At 38.7% G+C, this 19,855-nt stretch overlaps 1 protein-coding gene across 1 annotated transcript; it reads left to right on the forward strand.

The window, feature by feature from the left end:
• The first annotated feature begins 15,694 nt into the window (after positions 1-15,694).
• Positions 15,695-19,621, forward strand: LOC144464649 (G2/M phase-specific E3 ubiquitin-protein ligase-like). The gene is made up of 5 exons (XM_078172308.1): positions 15,695-15,979; positions 16,112-16,290; positions 17,814-17,983; positions 18,624-18,838; positions 19,368-19,621. The coding sequence occupies exons 1-5, from the start codon at positions 15,796-15,798 to the stop codon at positions 19,619-19,621; spliced, it is 1,002 nt and encodes a 333-aa protein (XP_078028434.1). The 5' UTR covers positions 15,695-15,795.
• Positions 19,622-19,855: the final 234 nt, after the last annotated feature.

Raw genomic sequence — 19,855 nt, forward strand, 5'->3', positions numbered from 1 at the left:
ACTGATGTATACCATTCACATCATTTAAGACTATCAAGCAAAAAAAAAAAAAAAAATTCCACATGGACAGTTGTTTCAACTGCATGTAGGCTACACTACACTGCAGCATTTCACAACTGTAATTTATCACATATTCATAAAACTCACATCCAAACTAAGCACATGTATCACCATCTGTCTGTTCCTGCTAAGCTCCAGCTGTGTGAGATATTTTTATCGGACAAAAGATGACTGATATGAGATATTTAGCTACGCAAAAACTGATTCATTTACATACTGAGAGTGAGTAATGTAGTATACGGAGTGGTGAACCCGATGAACCAAATCTTGCAGCAGAAACCAAATCATAATATTAAACACAGGAATGTGTTTTCAACTTTTAGCACTTTGAATGATAGATGAAGTGTTATGTATGAGTTTGATTGGGGCTTGAACATCGTGGTCATTTAGGAATGTGAGACTGGAAACTGTCTCCTTAATTGCTTAACTGCAAATATCATTACAACAAAGTAACTTGTTTTTCATTCATATTGAGGAGGGTAATGGTGGCAGACATAAGCACTTTATGGAACAACTTTATTGAAAAGCTTTAAATAGTGGTCCTGTAAAATTCACCTTGTTGTAAGCTATTATCATTACTGTCTGTCCTGCATCTCTCTCTCTCTCTCTCTCTCTCTCTCTCTCGCTCTCTCTCTCTCTCTCTCTCTCTCTCTCTCTCTCTCTCTCTTTCTGTCTCATTGTGTCATATGGATTACTGTTAATCTATCATGTTGATCTGGTCTGTACGACATCTATTGCAAGTCTGTCCATCCATCTGTCCGTCCTCCTCAGTTGCTCTTCCTGAGGTTTCTACCGTTTTTTTCCCCCTGTTAAAGATTTTTTTTTGGGGGGGGAGTTTTTCCTTATCTGCTGTGAGGGTCCAAAGGACAGAGGGATGTCGTATGCTGTAAAGCCCTGTGAGGCAAATTTTGATTTATGATATTGGGCTTTATAAATAAAACTGATTGACTGATTGATTGATTGCCTTAAAACACCTATCCAAGGCATACCCAGATTAAATTGAAAGCTGTACTTGTTCCATCTTTAGTTCATGTACATGCATTGTCTCATTTGAAAGGTAACAACGGTCAATCAGAAGCATCATTGAGTTATGTACGTTTCAACACTGAAATAAAAGTTTTTTTTAATCTTTGCCTGAATATTGTGCTGCAGATGACAAGAACTGGGAGGCATTTGCTAGAAAACACAATAGGACCAAAGCATGAAGCCTCACACAGTCAAAATTTCAAGTAGATAACAGTATCACAGAAAATAAACTTTTTTTTTTTTTTAAAGATTATTTTTTGGGCTTTTTATGCCTTTAATGACAGGATAGCATAGCGTGAAGGGGGGAGAGAAAAGGGATGACTCGAGCAAAGGGCCACAGGCTGGAAGTGAACCTACAGCCACTGCAGCAAGTACTGAGCCTTTGTATATGGTTGAGAGTTGGTGGTTATTGTGATTGTGAGCACTGGCGAGACGGAAATCAAAAATCAATAACGGACATGGATCGGACAAGGCGTCTTGGTGCAGTTATAGCAGCAGGATTGCTGTACCTGCAGGCTGAGGAGTAGGCTGCCCAGCTGAGGAGGCAGATCCGAGAAAGACAGCGGAGAATGAGGCGGAGGATGAGGATGAGACGTGCTATGTTTGCATGTCTCTATTGTTTGATATGTTTGTCCAGTTGTGGACAAAGTCCCCAGAAAAAGTAGTAATATCACAACAAAGAACAAAAACTCAGTCACAAGTAAAAGTGCTGCAGATCTGACTTGAGTAGAAGTATATGGGTATTGTCAGCAAAATGTAGGCCTACTTAAAATTAAAAGTTAAAAGTACTCATTATGCAGAGTGACCCAATTTCATGTGTTGTAATCATCATATGCATGAATATGTATTGAGTATTAATTGATCAATTTACATGTAGGCTACATGTAAGCAGCATTCAGATGTTGTCATGGTAGAACTAATTTTAACACTCACTCATGTACTAGTCTAATCTATTACAACGCACATCAACTTGTAAATATGAAACTTACAACATATAAAACAAACTATCTGAAAAGTAACTATAGCTATCAGATAAATGTAGCTTGAGTAGAATGTACAGTATTTCCCTCTCAGTATAAAGTAGCACAAAATGGAAATACCCAAAGTACAAGTACATCAAATTTGTACTTAAGTACAGTGGCTACTTGAGTAAATATACTTAGTTACTGTCCATCACTGCATTTGTCTCATCATTATGCTTTCTGTCTACATTTTTATGGAGACTTGACAGTTTACTTGGTACACCTAGAAAAAACAAAAGCAGTTTAACATTTTACTTAAGTGTTGAGTTGTAGATTGTGGTGCTATTGAACTGTACTGGATTATACTGACAGCAGTTTCTCATTTAGTCTATCCTCACCAATATAAATGGGATCAAACAGGTCAGATGTTAAGAGGTTTATTCAGCCACACTTAAGACATCAGGTATACAATTCATATCAGATAATCAATATTTAAAATGCTGTTGAATAAATACTACAATAAATACAATTAATCTTTAAATAAAATAAATTAATTACAATAAATTCTTAAAATCATTATTGAATGGTAAAAACACATAAATAAGCAAAAGAATACATACAAAGAACAACAATTAAATGAACAATGTTCAACATTTAATAATATAATAATATATCTTATATACTGAGACTGAATGTTGCCCATTAGACATACCTCAAATGAATTACATTTCATATTTAACCACTACAGAGATATCAGCGACGAATTTAAAAGGACTACCCGAGAGAGGCTGCTCTCGGTGGGGCAGGCTGAGCGCTCATACACATATGTTTATTATCTATGAGCGCTGACACCGCTGTCATCTAGCGGACCTCGCATTCAAGTGGGCTCTGTATTAACACATCGACCACGGGTTTGAAGTTTAAACTACGCATGAAAACACTACGTTCCGTGACAACACAACAGTAACATATCGGTAATTACGACTTTCCCTCACTTGCCATTTCCGATGATTGTTGCGAAATGCATGCTGGGATACCTGGCTGTCTGAAGTCCACACAAGTCTGCTCCGATGCATCCCCAGTAAAAGGGGTGTGGCAAGAACACATCCGGGCATTTGGACTGAACTTGGCTAGATGTGAACTTTGAATTGGAACAGTACTTGGGCTTTGACTGATGACGTGTCACAAGTCCACAAGAACACAAGTCCGCACAAGAACGCATATTGAGAAACAGCTAGTGTTTTGACTTGCCACAACAAACATGTCAGAATTTTTTTACCCAATTTTGACCAACTGGATCTGGATGAGCCATTTGAATGTGACGACCGCCCGTATTTATTTGAATACGGAGTACACGGACAGTATACATAGACGTTCATTTCTCAGTTATGCTGTCGGATAATTATACTAACAATCCGAGCCTATCTGTGTTAAAAAAATGCACTTTTAGTGGACGTATTTTGACATTGTTTGACGCTGTCTGAGTGCCCTATTATTTAATATAGTGCACGCTCATGAGCTGCAGGCAGGTCAGCCTTAGCTTCGTACTGGAGAATTTCAAATATTGAACATCCTATCTCTCATTTAGACAAAAGCAGATCGGAAAATAGGGCCCAGGTTGAAAAAAACATTAGTTCCCCTTTAAAGGGCAACACATACAGCTGTTGTTTTACACATCAAAAAAGATCCTAAAAGGGATGTTGGTGGGCCAAACGATTTTTAACAGTTATGTAATTCTTGTAGTTTGAGCTAGACTGTGGTGGCATGACTGTGTTGTTTTGGGCTGGCTGACTGGAAGCTTGTCTCCTTTGTATCTTGATGGCGTCACGGAGTATGTTTATGTAAAGGGTTAAAAAAACAACAGACATAATATGCAGAGTGTAAAGGGTTAAAAAATATCAGACACAAGTATACAGAGTAGAAAGGGTTAAAATAATATAATAGTGGAAGTTAGTGTGTATGTAAATGTAGCCATCATCCTCGGTTCTAAACTGCTTTGATTGTGGGGGCAGTAAGAGATTTTGGCTGGCAAAATGAATTCATCTTTATGACTGCACACTATAACATGAACTGTTTAATGTTTTTATCTTTAGCTAAATGGGCGTCTTTTTTTTTGGTTTTGAGGACATTTGGGGCTTAGACCTGACCTCAGAAGGGGGGTTTCTGGGGATCCTGGCCCTAAGAAAACATTTTGATAAACAGGCATTATTGTGATGCTTTTTTATGCCCTCTGATGCCTTATGTACATTCAAAGTGCACATTTTAATCACTGAAAAGTTGAAATGTGAACGTGTGTAGTGTCATTTACTCTCTAGATTAATACACCTGAGCGCCGGCTCATTTTTTTTCCTGCTGGTGGATGTTGCAGGGGCTTATGGTGTGCTAAGACCAACCTGTCAAGTTAGTTATTAGCTATCAGTCACAAGCATCATCATGCCGAGGAACAATGGGAACAGTGGCAATGAGGACCCAATCTCCCTAACTCAGGTATGGGAACTGCTTGAGCGAGATAGAGCTCATTTTAAAAAATGAATGCTGCAACAAGAACACAGTTACTGAAGCTTTACACAAATGATCCTGGCCACCACTAATCAGAGAGTGGATGAGCTCTTGAAGGAGGTACAAGATCAATCAATCAATCAATTTTATTTATAAAGCCCAATATCACAAATCACAATTTGCCTCACAGGGCTTTACAGCATACGACAGTTGAAAACAAGTCTGCAGTTTACCCAGAAAGAAGTGGATGAATTGAAAACTAACTATACTTAACTCAACTGGATGTCACTCAAGCACACAGGAAATGTGTAAACTGGCCAAATCTCTTCTGGTCTTGGACACTAAAGCCAACTACTTAGAAGGACAAAGCAGGCAGAATGACATAGCGGTTAGTCTCCAAATGGGAAATAGAGTGAGGAGAAAGTCAGACAGTTGTTGCAAGAGAAATTAAAACTTGATCATAGCAAAGTCACTTTGGAGAGAGTGCATTGAACAAGGAGACCTAAGAATGGGAATTCCATCAGGCCCAGACCCATTGTGGTTAAATTTCTAAGGTACAAGGACAAGGAAGCTGTACTGGAGAAGGCAAAATATCTCAAAGGTACAAACATCTATCTAAATGAGGATTTTCCAGAGGCTGTGCGTCATAAAAGGAAGGAACTCCTGCCTGCAATGAGAGCTGCCAGAGAAAGGGGAGAGAGAGCATTTCTTCGATATGTCAAATTAATCACATATCCACCATCACAAATAAAACATGATTCTAATGTAAAATCAAACTAAGCAAATGGAACGTAGAGTGTATCATTTCCTTTAGTGCCTTTATGTTTTTTGTTTGTTTTGTTTTATTTGCTTGTTTAGTTTTTTTTTTGTTATTTTATAGATAAATCATGTCAGTATTAATACAATTACATAGGAAAGGACTGAAACTAGCTCACATTAACATTTACAGTCTCGGGAATAAAATTGAAGAAATAACAGATGTACTGACTACAAATAATATCCATATTTTAGCAGTGTCAGAAACCAATCTTGATCATACATTTTCAGATGAAGCAATGAATATACAGTGCCCTCCAAAAGTATTGGAACAGTGAGTCCAATTCGTTTACTTTTGTTGTAGACTGAAAACATTTGGGTTTGACATCAAAAGATGAATATGAGACAAGAGATCAACATTTCAGCTTTTATTTCCAGGTATTTACATCTGGATCTGATACACAACTTAGAAGATAGCATTATTTGTAATGGAACACAAAATTTTTAGGTGAGCAAAAGTATTGGAACATATAAACTTAAAATAGATTAAAGTGAATGAGACTTAATATTTAGTTGCAAATCCTTTGCTTTCAATAACTGCATCAAGCCTGTGACCCATTGACATCACCAAACTTTTGCATTCTTCTTTTGTGATGCTTTTCCAGGCTTTCACCGCAGCCTTTTTCAGTTGTTGTTTGTTTTGGGGGGTTACTCCCTTCAGTCTCCTCTTCAGCAGGTAAAATGCATGCTCTATTGGGTTTAAGTCTGGAGACTGACTTGGCCAGTCTAAAACCTTCCACTTCTTGCCCTGATGAACTCCTTTGTTGTTTTGGCAGTGTGTTTTGGGTCATTATCTTGCTGCATGATGAAGGATCTCCCAATCAGTTTGGTTGCATCTTTCTTTAAATTAGCAGACAAAATGTTTCTGTAGACTTCTGAGTTCATTTTGCTGCTGCCATCATGTGTTACATCATAAATGAAGATGAAAGAGCCCGTCCCAGAAGAAGCCATGCAAGCCCAAGCCATGACATTACCTCCACCATGTTTCACAGATGAGCTTGTATGTTTGGGATCATGAGCAGATCCTTTCTTTCTCCAAACTTTCGCCTTTCCATCACTTTGGAAAAAGTTAATCTTTGTCTCATCAGTCCATAAAACTTTTTCCCAGAATTTTTGAGGCTCATCTCTGTACCTTTTGTCAAATTCCAGCCTGGCCTTCCTATACTTCTTGCTAATGAGTGGTTTGCATCTTCTGGTGTAGCCTCTGTACTTTTGTTCATGAAGTCTTCTGCGAACAGTAGATTGTGATACCTTCACTCCTGCCCTCTGGAGGTTGTTGCTGATGTCACTAACAGTTGTTTTAGGGTCTTTCTTTACAGCTCTCACAATGTTTCTGTCATCAACTGCTGATGTTTTCCTTGGTCTACCTGTTCGACGTCTGTTGCTTAGTACACCAGTGGTTTCTTTCTTCTTCAGGACATTCCAAATGGTTGTACTGGCTATGGCCAATGTTTGTGCAATGGCTCTGATTGATTGTCCATCTTCTCTCAGATTCACAATTGCTTCTTTTTCACCCATAGACAGCTCTCTGGTTTTCATGTTGGTTCCACCTCTAAATGCAGTCTGCACAAGCAAAACCTATCATACCCAATCTGAAACTGAGCTCAGACATCCAGTGCTATTTATTGTTTGAATAATCAATGTAATTGGGAGACACCTGGGCAACAAAACACACCTGTCAGTCACATGTTCCAATACTTTTGCTCTCATGAAAAATGGGTGGGTTCAAACAAAAGGTGCTATCTTCTAAGTTGTGTATCAGATCCAGATGTAAATACCTGGAAATGAAAGCTGAAATGTTGATCTCTTGTCCCATATTCATCTTTTGATGTCAAACCCAAATATTTTCAGTCTACAACAAAAATAAAGGAATTGGTCTCACTGTTCCAATACTTTTGGAGGGCACTGTACAAGGTTATAATGTTCACAGGAAAGACAGGAACTCGCACGGAGGAGTCATAGAGTCATATTCCAACAAAGATAAGACAAGACTTCATGCCTGCCAGCATTGAGGACTTGTGGTTACAGGTTCACTTACCATATGTCAAACCACTACCAGTTGGGTACTGTTACGACCACCATGTGCAGACAACTTGTATCTGAGTGAAGTGCTTGATATGATTGACTGTGTTTGTGACACCGTAAATGAAATTTATTTAATGTGTGACCTGAATCAACTCAATCAATCAATCAATCAATCAATCAATCAATTTTATTTATAAAGCCCAATATCACAAATCACAATTTGCCTCACAGGGCTTTACAGCATATGACATCCCTCTGTCCTTAGGACCCTCACAGCGGATAAGCAAAAAACGGTAGAAACCTCAGGAAGAGCAACTGAGGAGGGATCCCTCTTCCAGGATGGACTGACGTGCAATAGATGTCGTACAGAACAGAACAGAACAGAACCTAAATTGGATGTCACAGGACTATCCACGAAAGAGTAAAATTCTAAATGTAACTAATGCATATCATCTAACACAAGTCATTAATCAACCAACAAGAATCTATATCAATAGGGTTGGTAAGAAAACATCTACTTGCATAGACAACAGTTTTACAAATGCAGTTTATATGTGCTCCAAGGACATATCTGTTGCCACTGGTTGTTGTGATCACAACATCTTAGCTATAACTAGGAAAGCAAAAATACCTAAAGTGAAACCAAAAGAAATTTACAAAAGATCATATAAAACATTCTCTCAGGAATCTTTTTTTATTGATGTTAATAATTTATGTTGGTCAGATGTATATAAGGAAGATTATCCTGATAATGCCATTAAAACATATTTTACCTTGTAGTGGACAAACATGCACCTATTAAAAAACTTACTGTGCGAAATGTCAGGGCATCATGGATTGATAATGTGCTCCGGAGCCTTATGGTTGATAGAGATGTGGCAAAGGGTACTGCAAACAAAATTGGGAGTCTGTCTAGGAAACCTATTGCAAACTGAGAAATCAAGTAACTAAAATCAATAGTTATTTTTCAAAGTCAAAATAAATGAGTGTAAGTATGACGGGAAAAAACTGTAGGGTACCCTAAATTAAATAATGGGAAGAAAAATTAGCCAGCCCCCTTCTTTTATTGATACAGGGGAATCATTTTTAACAAAACCGCAAGCAATTGCAAATTACTTAAAATATGTTTTTGTTAATAAGGTGGACAAATTGAGAAAAGAGATTCCAGCTATGAATCTCACCCCATCACGAGTGCAGAATTAAACAACTCATGAAGAACAATTCTTTGAAATTTGAGTTGAATAAAGTAAATGTAAAACAAGTAGAACAAAAGTTATGTATGAGAGGCCTATGAGAAGCCCTTTGAGACATAATTCATACTTGGTTTCACATGCAACATCATACTCTCATACATACACCACTATACTCTCACACAGACACTACTATACTCTCTTACATGCACAGTCATACTCTTATACATACACCACTATACTCTCACACAAACACTACTATACCCTCTTACATGCACAATCATACTCTCATACATACACCACTATACTCTCACACAAACACTACTATACCCTCTTACATGCACAATCATACTCTCATACATACACCACTATACTCTCACACAAACACTACTACTGTATACCCTCTTACATGCACAATCATACTCTCATACATACAGCACTATACTCTCACACAAACACTACTATACCCTCTTACATGCACAATCATACTGTCATACATACAGCACTATACTCTTACACAAACACTACTATACTCTCTTATATTTATCATCATATTTTCTTTTATTTACTGTCATACTCTTGTAACAGAAGATAATATTATATGCATGTAAGTATGATAGTATGTACATGAAAGTAACAGTATATGTAAAACAAAGCTCTAATATATGTATGAGAGAATAATATTTGAAACAGAATAATAGCATATGTAAGAGAAATTAGTTGACGGACTTGGCCCGCCTTCCCAATCATATGAGAAGATGGCGGACCGGGAGCGACTCAGTGAAGCTGTTGGCCTCTTAAATAACATTTTAAACTCTTCAACCGTTGTCAAAACAATGTCAGAAATGTTGGATCAAAGTCGCCAACCATCCACAGGAGCCTCTGCTAATGCGGCCGTCGAGGAGGAAATGCGCCGGATATTCAGAGCTGGATCGTCAGGTGCATCAGGGAGTGTCAGTGGCACTTCCTCTGGAGCTAACGTTAACGCTAATGTGAGCCAAATGATGAGACCTCGATATCAAACTCAACAGTATTTCGGTGGATGGGCTTCAAAATCAAGGAAGAGGTGAGTTAATTGAATAAGGCTGAATCATGTTTATTTAGCAGCGGATGTGTTTTTTATTTAAACCACCACTTAATAACATTATTGTTACTGTTTCTAAGCTAACAGGTTAGCATAAATACTAACGGTAGCTGTTACTTTTGTCAATAGTAAAGACAGTGAAAATGTTAAAAGTAAGTTAGTGTTTAATTTTTTTTTTTAAATTAACGCTGCTGAATAACATTAAGCCTGTATAACTTTACTGCCCCCCTGTAAATTAACTGATCTCTAGTGCTGGGCAACTAGCTAATGTAATTGGAAAAAGAACTAAATAACGTTAATGTTAAACATTCAGCTGTTAATGTCAGGTATTTTCGACCAACATTGTCTCCACCTTAAAATCACATCTCACTCCAGACTTAATAACGTCACTAGTTAGTTTACTGTGTGGAACCATTTCATAACTTAAATCCAGTTAGCATGGTTCATCAGCTGTTTCAAGTGATGCAATTATGTGTGTCCAGTCTAACCTGGATTAAAAAACCTACTCATGCGTCAGAGTAACTGTAGCGGGGCTACACGAGAAAGAAATAACTCTGCTAGCCACGTCAGTCATTGAGCACACGTTGGCTTGTAGAATAGCGCAGTGAGACAGAGGGAGAGAGATCAGCTGTGTCGCGTTTCAGCTACGCTCCGGTTCAGTCACTACTCCGTGTGGCTGAGCTCAGGCAGGTGAGCTGATCCTCAGAGCAGAGTCAGCTTATTGTAGTAGTAAGACTGAATATAACAGTGAATGTTCGGAATGAAGTACAGTAACATATCTACTCTAAGTAAATGAGAATCAAGCTGAGTTTCTGAGTTTTGTTTAGCAATAGCCCAGTACAGTGACTGTGGTTAACTCCAAAGTTAGTGACAGTTTTACACTGGAGCAGTAGATAAGTCTCCACTGACCACAGTTAGTGAACTGAAACAACTCGTTTCACATGCAGAACTCTGTTACACAAGTGTTTTTAAAAATGATTTCACTCCATATCCTAAAACAACAGACAGATGCAATTGAAACAGAATCCATAATAGTATTATTAAAATCTAGCTATTACTAAATAATAATCATTGTTATTTCACCGTATGTGTGAAACAAAGCCTGTTATACTTAGATTATCCTATTTAAGAAAATATAAACCTGAAAGTGTTCTTAACTACTACATGTTGCATAAATATTACCCAGTTAAAATGTATGTTCAATGCAAAGAATTATGAGAGACAACAAAGAATCTTGTACACATATATTTATTAAGATAACAGCTCTAGCCAAAGTTAATAGTGCTGACTTTACATTGCCAATGGATAGTTTGCCACAAAGAAGCTTGACATTGCTCTTTTAATAAGGTTGTAAGCCTGGCTTATCTTAAGTAAAGTACAGTTGTGAGCTGTTAGAGGTGATTTCTGGCATGTTTGTCTGTTCATGCCCTTTTAAAATGTAAAAAAAAAAAAAAAAAAAGTTAAACCACATAAGTAATATAAACTATATAGTTTCTAGTAGGAAACTATAAATAGTTTATGCTTCTGTTACATATATGATCATAAATAAACTGCAACACTTGAAAATTCTTTTTCAAACTGATACAGTGCAACAGGTTAAATCTGTTTCTGTGGTCACTCTGACTTTGTCACTTGCACCATTCAAGTTTATCTTCCTCTCAACGTGGTTGAGCAAGCATTTCTATTACAGATGAAAATTGTATGTAATGCAATATATATTCAGCCAAGGCTTTTTTGAGTAAAAGTCCTCTTAATGTTTGATTGTCTTGCCTTTGATTCAAGATGGTGCAATGCAGATGGCAGCCTATTGCAGCGCCTCCTTTTGTTTTTGTTCAAAAGCATTTGCTAAATGACTAAATGTAATGATAATGCTTTCTTTTTTAGGCCTACTGCCCCAAATCACCCTACCTTCAACAAGGATGTCATACTATTACCCAATTCCACATGGGATGAAGTTTGCAAACACAAAACAAAAAGAAGACTTCATGAAAGTGGCTATATTTTAAGCGCCTTTGAAATGAGGAAATTGTGGGACGGCAGGACGGTCATTGCAGAGATAAGAGAAGCATTCAAGGACAGAATTCCTGAGGATGTCAGGTATTATATTGTTGGAATATTAAGACATTGCACATGAAAGTTAATGAGTTGATTGCTGGTTTTGAAGTTGAATTGTACAGTACAGGCCAAAAGTTTGGACACACCTTCTCATTCAATGCGTTTTCTTTATTTTCATGACTATTTACATTGTAGATTCTCACTGAAGGCATCAAAACTATGAATGAACACATGTGGAGTTATGTACTTAACACAAAAAGGTGAAATAACTGAAAACATGTTTTATATTCTAGTTTCTTCAAAATAGCCACCCTTTGCTCTGATTACTGCTTTGCACACTCTTGGCATTCTCTCCATGAGCTTCAAGAGGTAGTCACCTGAAATGGTTTTCCAACAGTCTTGAAGGAGTTCCCAGAGGTGTTTAGCACTTGTTGGCCCCTTTGTCTTCACTCTGCGGTCCAGCTCACCCCAAACCATCTCGATTGGGTTCAGGTCCGGTGACTGTGGAGGCCAGGTCATCTGCCGCAGCACTCCATCACTCTCCTTCTTGGTCAAATAGCCCTTACACAGCCTGGAGGTGTGTTTGGGGTCATTGTCCTGTTGAAAAATAAATGATCGTCCAACTAAACGCAAACCGGATGGGATGGCATGTCGCTGCAGGATGCTGTGGTAGCCATGCTGGTTCAGTGTGCCTTCAATTTTGAATAAATCCCCAACAGTGTCACCAGCAAAACACCCCCACACCATCACACCTCCTCCTCCATGCTTCACAGTGGGAACCAGGCATGTGGAATCCATCCGTTCACCTTTTCTGCGTCTCACAAAGACACGGCGGTTGGAACCAAAGATCTCAAATTTGGACTCATCAGACCAAAGCACAGATTTCCACTGGTCTAATGTCCATTCCTTGTGTTTCTTGGCCCAAACAAATCTCTTCTGCTTGTTGCCTCTCCTTAGCAGTGGTTTCCTAGCAGCTATTTGACCATGAAGGCCTGATTCGCGCAGTCTCCTCTTAACAGTTGTTCTAGAGATGGGTCTGCTGCTAGAACTCTGTGTGGCATTCATCTGGTCTCTGATCTGAGCTGCTGTTAACTTGCAATTTCTGAGGCTGGTGACTCGGATGAACTTATCCTCAGAAGCAGAGGTGACTCTTGGTCTTCCTTTCCTGGGTCGGTCCTCATGTGTGCCAGTTTCGTTGTAGCGCTTGATGGTTTTTGCGACTCCACTTGGGGACACATTTAAAGTTTTTGCAATTTTCCGGACTGACTGACCTTCATTTCTTAAAGTAATGATGGCCACTGGTTTTTCTTTAGTTAGCTGATTGGTTCTTGCCATAATATGAATTTTAACAGTTGTCCAATAGGGCTGTCGGCTGTGTATTAACCTGACTTCTGCACAACACAACTGATGGTCCCAACCCCATTGATAAAGCAAGAAATTCCACTAATTAACCCTGATAAGGCACACCTGTGAAGTGGAAACCATTTCAGGTGACTACCTCTTGAAGCTCATGGAGAGAATGCCAAGAGTGTGCAAAGCAGTAATCAGAGCAAAGGGTGGCTATTTTGAAGAAACTAGAATATAAAACATGTTTTCAGTTATTTCACCTTTTTTTGTTAAGTACATAACTCCACATGTGTTCATTCATAGTTTTGATGCCTTCAGTGAGAATCTACAATGTAAATAGTCATGAAAATAAAGAAAACGCATTGAATGAGAAGGAGTGTCCAAACTTTTGGCCTGTACTGTATTTCTTAATGTGTTTTTTTTTTTTTTTTTTTTTTCTTTCAGTATTGAACTTTCGATGGCCTGTGGAAACAAACTGGTTTCCCCAAAGTTGCATGAAGGCCAGGAACTGAATGCCTTTATGATTCACAAGGTATTCAAATCAAAGGCGGTGTACATTAGGCCATCAAGCAATCTTCCATTTCCGGTAAGCTATTTAAAAATAATGTGAAGCAGTGTGTTTCTGTCTCAACTGGAGCATAGAATTCTCATGGTTTGCCATAGGCTTAACCTCAACATCTTATCAACATTTTTGTTGTGTTTTAGTTTGACAGCACAGATTCAGAGGACAGTTGTGTGGAGGTTGACACTACATCAGCTTCTAGTGACCACAGAACTACCACTGCCAGTGAGACCAGTAACTGTATGACTACAAGGGCCAGGGGAAACCAAATTGCATCAACACAGCAGATTTCTAGTTATCCTTGCACAAGAAGGGCCAGAGCTAACCAGCCCTCTGCAACACAGCAAGCGACCAGTGATACCATGGCCAGAGCTAACCAGCCCTCTGCAACACAGCAAGTGACCAGTGATTCCATGGCCAGAGCTAACCAGCCCTCTGCAACGCAGCAAGCGACCAGTGATTCCATGGCCAGAGTTAACCAGCCCTCTGCAACGCAGCAAGTGACCAGTGATACCATGGCCAGAGCTAACCAGCCCTCTGCAACACAGCAAGTGACCAGTGTCATTGACTTAGATAGTGTTGCCACAGTGAACCAGACTCCATCAGCTAGCAGTGAGGACTATGCTGCCTACCTTTCGATCATGGGTTCCATCTCCGACCTTTCTTCTGATGATGACGACGAGTTAAACCAGGCTATAATGGCCAGTCTTGAGAGTCATGCGTAAGTGACTGGTTGATATGGCATTGTTTAATGAGCGTAGTAATTTCTAGGGCTGTACCCCAAGCTTCGAAGCTTTGTTCAGTGCCATGTTATTCGCGTGGCAAAATCATTATTCAGATATTTAAAAAAAAAAAATTCCCACGGCAGCAGAGTCCAATAGGAAGAGGGGTGAGGAGAGTGAAGAGAGAAAGGTAGAGAGCGGGGGAGAGCGAGTCAGTGTAGGCCATTGTCCCTGATGGACTAAGAGTCTCATCCTACTCTCTAATGTGCTATGTGTGAGCTCAGTCCTGCGTGTTCTTTAATGAAGCAATAGGAGAAGATATTCGGTCTCAGTTAATGTAGTTTATTAAGCAGTAAAGGAATAAAATTACAGAGCTCTGGGTCTCAACTTCACGTCCCTGACGAACAACAAAGGTGTGTCAGTTCACGAAGTCTGACCTCCTGTCCTTTCCCTGACCCAGTATATTTGAGCGTAACAGAGTGTCATTGTGCACGCAAGGCATTGTCCTCTTCTCATTGGCAGTTCCACTTCCTCCTTCACCACACCACGCCCCTGCCTCGTGTTAATCTGACTCCTTCCCGCTGGCGGTGGGGGCGTGGTTCCTGTTTTGAAAGACAAGAGAACAACACAACTCCCTACACGTGCTGTACCTTACTATCTGTATATCACTTTCTATTCTTTTTACCATATATGAAACTAATTATCTAAGCATTGCGGTATGTGCTCCTCAGACTTCATGTCTCTTCCTCTCCTGTACTTTTCCACTTCTGCAAAGCAAACACATTAAGATCAGCTGAAATCATCTCAGTATTCTCATTGTTCACACATCTAAAACTTATATAGTGAAACACAACTTATAGTAAAACACATAACATCATTCTATTCCCAACATCCCCCTCTTTCTTGTTGCTCTGCACACCTCTCACTCCTATCGGACCCACCAAGCTGGAGTGAAATTTCAAATAAATTCAAATACTTGTTAATGAAGCTACAAAGCCCAAAAAATGGCATTCAGTACAGCCCTAATAATTTCAGATGCACAGCAGAAAAAGTCAGAGGAATAACCAGGTTTTCTGCATGAATTGGTAATAAAATGTGATCTGATCTTCAACAAAGTCTCAAGTATAGACAAAGATAGAAACATCAACATTTATATCTACCAGGGCTATATTATGGTTTAGAATGTAGTTAGCAGTAATGGTTAAAAAGATGAATTATGACCTATGCTTATTTGATATAATTGAGGATGATGTCCAAAAAGTATGACCTTATCTCTATTTTTATATTTTTTCTTTTTGGTTCCAACAGGGAATCTCAACACCAAAACACTAAATCAGCACAGGAGGTGCTCCTCAATCTTGCATCCCAAATTGACAGTAACCAAGGATGCAGATTCAGCATTAATAGATCTTCAGTATTGGATGGTGCTCTGTGGGGCTTCAGACGAATGTCCTATAATCCCAGGTACCAGATGTGTATCAAGTTTTCAGATGACTTGGGAATGGATGAAGAGGCTGTGGACCTTGGTGGCCCTCGGAGAGAATTTTTACGGTTGCTCATGGAAGCTCTGGCACTGTCACCAATGTTTGAAGGAAGAGACGGCAAGTTGATTTTGGCTTTGGACAGTTCAGGTATATGCCATATTTTTGGTTCCAGTGTATTGACTTTTTTACAATATCCCTTTTCCCAGTCCTAGTTTTGTCCTAGGTTTTGTGCCGTCCATTGTATCTTGTGTTTTGTCTTCCATCCCATGTTTGCTTAAGCTTTAAGAGAAGATCGATATTTTATGGCTGGCCAGGCCATTGCTGCAAGTCTTGTCCATGGGGGTCCTCCACCAGGATTCACTGCACCAACACTGTATTCTCGTCTAGTTGGTGCCAATTCCTCAAAGCCTGTCTTGGAAGACATTGCTGATACAGACCTCTGTGAGAAGGTTAAAAAGGTAAATACATTGTAAATATACACTCAGTTGCCGGTTTATTAGGTCTACCTAGCTAAATCTAATGTAGTCTAATCCAACTATCCTGCAATAAAACTTACATTCATGAAGGTTTTAATGTTCAGTTTTTGTTCAAACTGTTTTAAAGAGGTGTTGATTCAACTGTGATCATTTTGGAGAAGGTAGTTTGTACTGCTAGTGAACTGTATTATGATATTCTGACAGTTTCTATTAATTTGTCCTCCTCATTCATTTCAATCATGAAACCAGTACAAATTGTTATTTATTTTAATGATTCATTTCCTGATAAGGTAAACAATTTGAGTTAGAATTACAGATGTTGAGTGTCTGCTTAATAAATGCAGGGTCAGACCACCAGGTGTAAATAATCTAGATGTCAAATTTCTTAGAATTGTTGCCAATTTAATTGCTGTTCCTGTCTGTCATAATATTAATTTGAGTATTGAAAAAGGTATTTGTCCACTGGCATGGAAGATAGAAAAAGTTATTCCACTTTCAAAAAATCCAGCTCCATCATTTTCTCGTACAAATAGCTGCTGCATAGGTTTGTTAACAGCTTTAGGAAATGGAATTATTTTTGAACAAATACAAACTTATTTTAATGTTAATAATTTGAACACAGATTATCAACATGCATACAGGCCTGATCATTCTACATGCACGCCTCTGAGACAAATGACATATGATTGGCAAAGTGAGCAAGATAATAGGAACTTTTACTTGATAGCAGTTCGGCATTGAATGTTGAAGAGCATCCTTTATTGTTAAGCTGAACCAGTATGGTTCAGCTTAAAAACTTCATTTTTACTGCATTAAAGTAGACAGAGTGCTACTGGACTCCACGGAGGTCTGCGCAGACTAAAAACGGATGTCCGCAAACCCTGTGCGCGCAAAGCTCAGATTTTATGACTGCGTGGACTCTGCTTCGCGCACCAGTGTCACTCAAAAGACTGCTCGGCATGTATTTTTCACATCGCCATGACAGAAACGTGCAAGAATTGTGGGCAATGTAGTGTTTCATGGACATTTTTACAGGAAACTACAACGCGAAGGTGCGCTCAACTATGGAAACCCAAATGACTGCGGACATTCCTCGCGGAGTCTGTTCCACCTTTAGTGCGCCCAAGTCTGTGAGCACCTTAAATTAAAACCCTCGGCGCACACTGCAGCACAATCAAACAGATGCGCAACTCAGAGTATCAGAAGTGTCTCTGACACCAGACTCTGAGCGGCTCTGAGTGCGCTCGTGGCTCGTTGACGAGGTTAGTGTTGTGTTTAAGGCCCCCCCCCAAAAAATGGGGAAAAAAAGCTTCGAATTTTTTTTTTTCACAATCGAATCCCATGCCATCGAACGAAGCTTCGAATTTTTGGGGTCAGCCCTAGTGGTGATGTTTTCTAGTAGCAAAACACTGGCTGCTGATTTATCACACATACTGTTTGCATTCTTGTTGCCGAACTATGTTTTAGTTTATTGGTTCCCTCTTTCTATTGTGTGGTGTTTCTAGGTGTCGGAATGTACATCTTTGGATGACCTAATTGACGCCACTGAACCACTGCAAGATTACCTGGCAAATGCTGGGTGTCTCAAGCCATTGAAATGCATTGACGACAAAAATCTGGTTCAAGATATTCTGATGTTTCAGGTGGTCCACAGAGTCTACGGGGCATATGAAAGGTTTGTGTAACATTATTGTTCAGAAATTTTGTGAAGTTTTTGTTCCATGGGTATGTGTTATTTTTTTACCATTTTCCTCTGCATAAATACAGGAACAACAAAACATTTGAACATGTACTGTATATTTTTTATTAAAGACACTATAGCTTTTATAAAATAGGCCACGTGTTGTATAAGTAACTCAAAGAAAAAACAGGTTCCAAACAACTCTGTTTACTACATGTAAAGTACCCTGTAAAATAAGCTTTTTGCACACATTACAACAACTATATTTTCACCACTGAGACATTTTACACATACAAAAACCAAAATTTTAAACACAACAATGAATTCAACGTAGTTTTCTCCTGGTTCTTCTAAAAATGATTGCTACTTTGTTCATTTGGGACTGAATTGGATTTGAAATTATGTTTGGCAAGTCTGAACAGATTTATTTTTGATTCTCAAAGACTTTGAACATATTTCACATGTTTTGCCATCCTAGATTTCATCCTAACTTCTGCTGCCATCTTGGATTTTTTAGCTTTTATTCTGCATTGGTGAAGGAAGTCATCCCTTTCTCCCTGCTAGCCTAATGATATGATTATCAACCCAATTTGTAACAGACATTTTTGTCTTCTCGTGCATCTCATTTTTATAGATTTCAGGAGGGGCTGAAGACTCTTGGTGTTCTGGATGCAATCAGAATGCATCCAGACAGTTTTAGACCCTTAATGTGTCACGAACCATCCCCACTCACTGCTGACTTAGTGGATCACCTTTTCCACATCCGGCTGTCTGCAGTGGGAAGCAACAAGAGAAGGGCAGAGGAACATGTTGTTCCATTTTGGAGGGATTACCTGCAAGATGTTGAAGGTAAATATTGCTGCTAGATATGGCACTGTCTCTCATGTTTTTGTCATGTTTACAAAGTGTACAGATACTTGGCTGAGAGAAAATACTAAAATAATAAACTTTCATTATTCTAAAAGGATTCTGATTTTTCCCTAACCTTTGCGTTAATGCCACTGATTGGCCAATTTGTCAACTTCTGCTTCCATATTTGATTTCTATCTCCTTCTTTTCTTTTTGTTTATTTTCCATTTATTCTTTATTTTTATTTTTTTACTCATCTTCCCTTCCTCTATCTTCTTTTTACAGTCTGTGTCCAATATAATTGACAGTCTCTGTCTTTCCATTATACAGTGTAACTTTTTGAAAAGTTTTACATGCTATCTTTGTAATTATATTAACTTTTTTTTCTTTAACTCCTTGTCTCTTTACATCCTTTTCATCTACTAATCCACTTTCCTTTCTTTCTTTGCCTTTCATTCCTTTCTTTTGGAGCTTTCTAATTGCTGTAAATTGTCATGTTTTTTCTTCTTCTTGTTTTTCTGTTTGTTAGAGCAAGTGGGACCCTCAAAGCTAGGTAAAATCCTAGCCTTTGCCAAGGGTGCAAATGTCATCCCTCCAGTTGGCTTCTCTCCTCAACCATCAATTGATTTTCTGCATGATCAGTCCATCAGCACCAGACGCCATTTGCCTATGGCAAACACTTGCATCAACTGCCTTAAGTTGCCACTGCTTGACACATATGAGGATTTCAGGGAGAGTATGGACTTTGCATTAGGTAACCCACAGGGTTTTGGTAGAGAATAATGTGGGAAATGTATGTCTGTTCCAAGTACCCTGTTGAGGATGTTTCAGATAGATTTAGTATGGACTGTGAACATAAGAGCTTCTGTTTTGTTTTGTTTTTTGTTTGTTTTCCTTTGAAAGATTAGCCATTTGCAGAAAAATCTTGCATTTAATGCAAACTACTACAGTTTAAAGCAAACAAAAACTTCACCTTTTTCAGTGATAAGCCATGATTTTGTTTGGTTTGGTTTTTTA

Source organism: Epinephelus lanceolatus, chromosome 1 (genome assembly GCF_041903045.1).
Source record: "Epinephelus lanceolatus isolate andai-2023 chromosome 1, ASM4190304v1, whole genome shotgun sequence".
NCBI classification, from domain to species: domain Eukaryota; kingdom Metazoa; phylum Chordata; class Actinopteri; order Perciformes; family Serranidae; genus Epinephelus; species Epinephelus lanceolatus.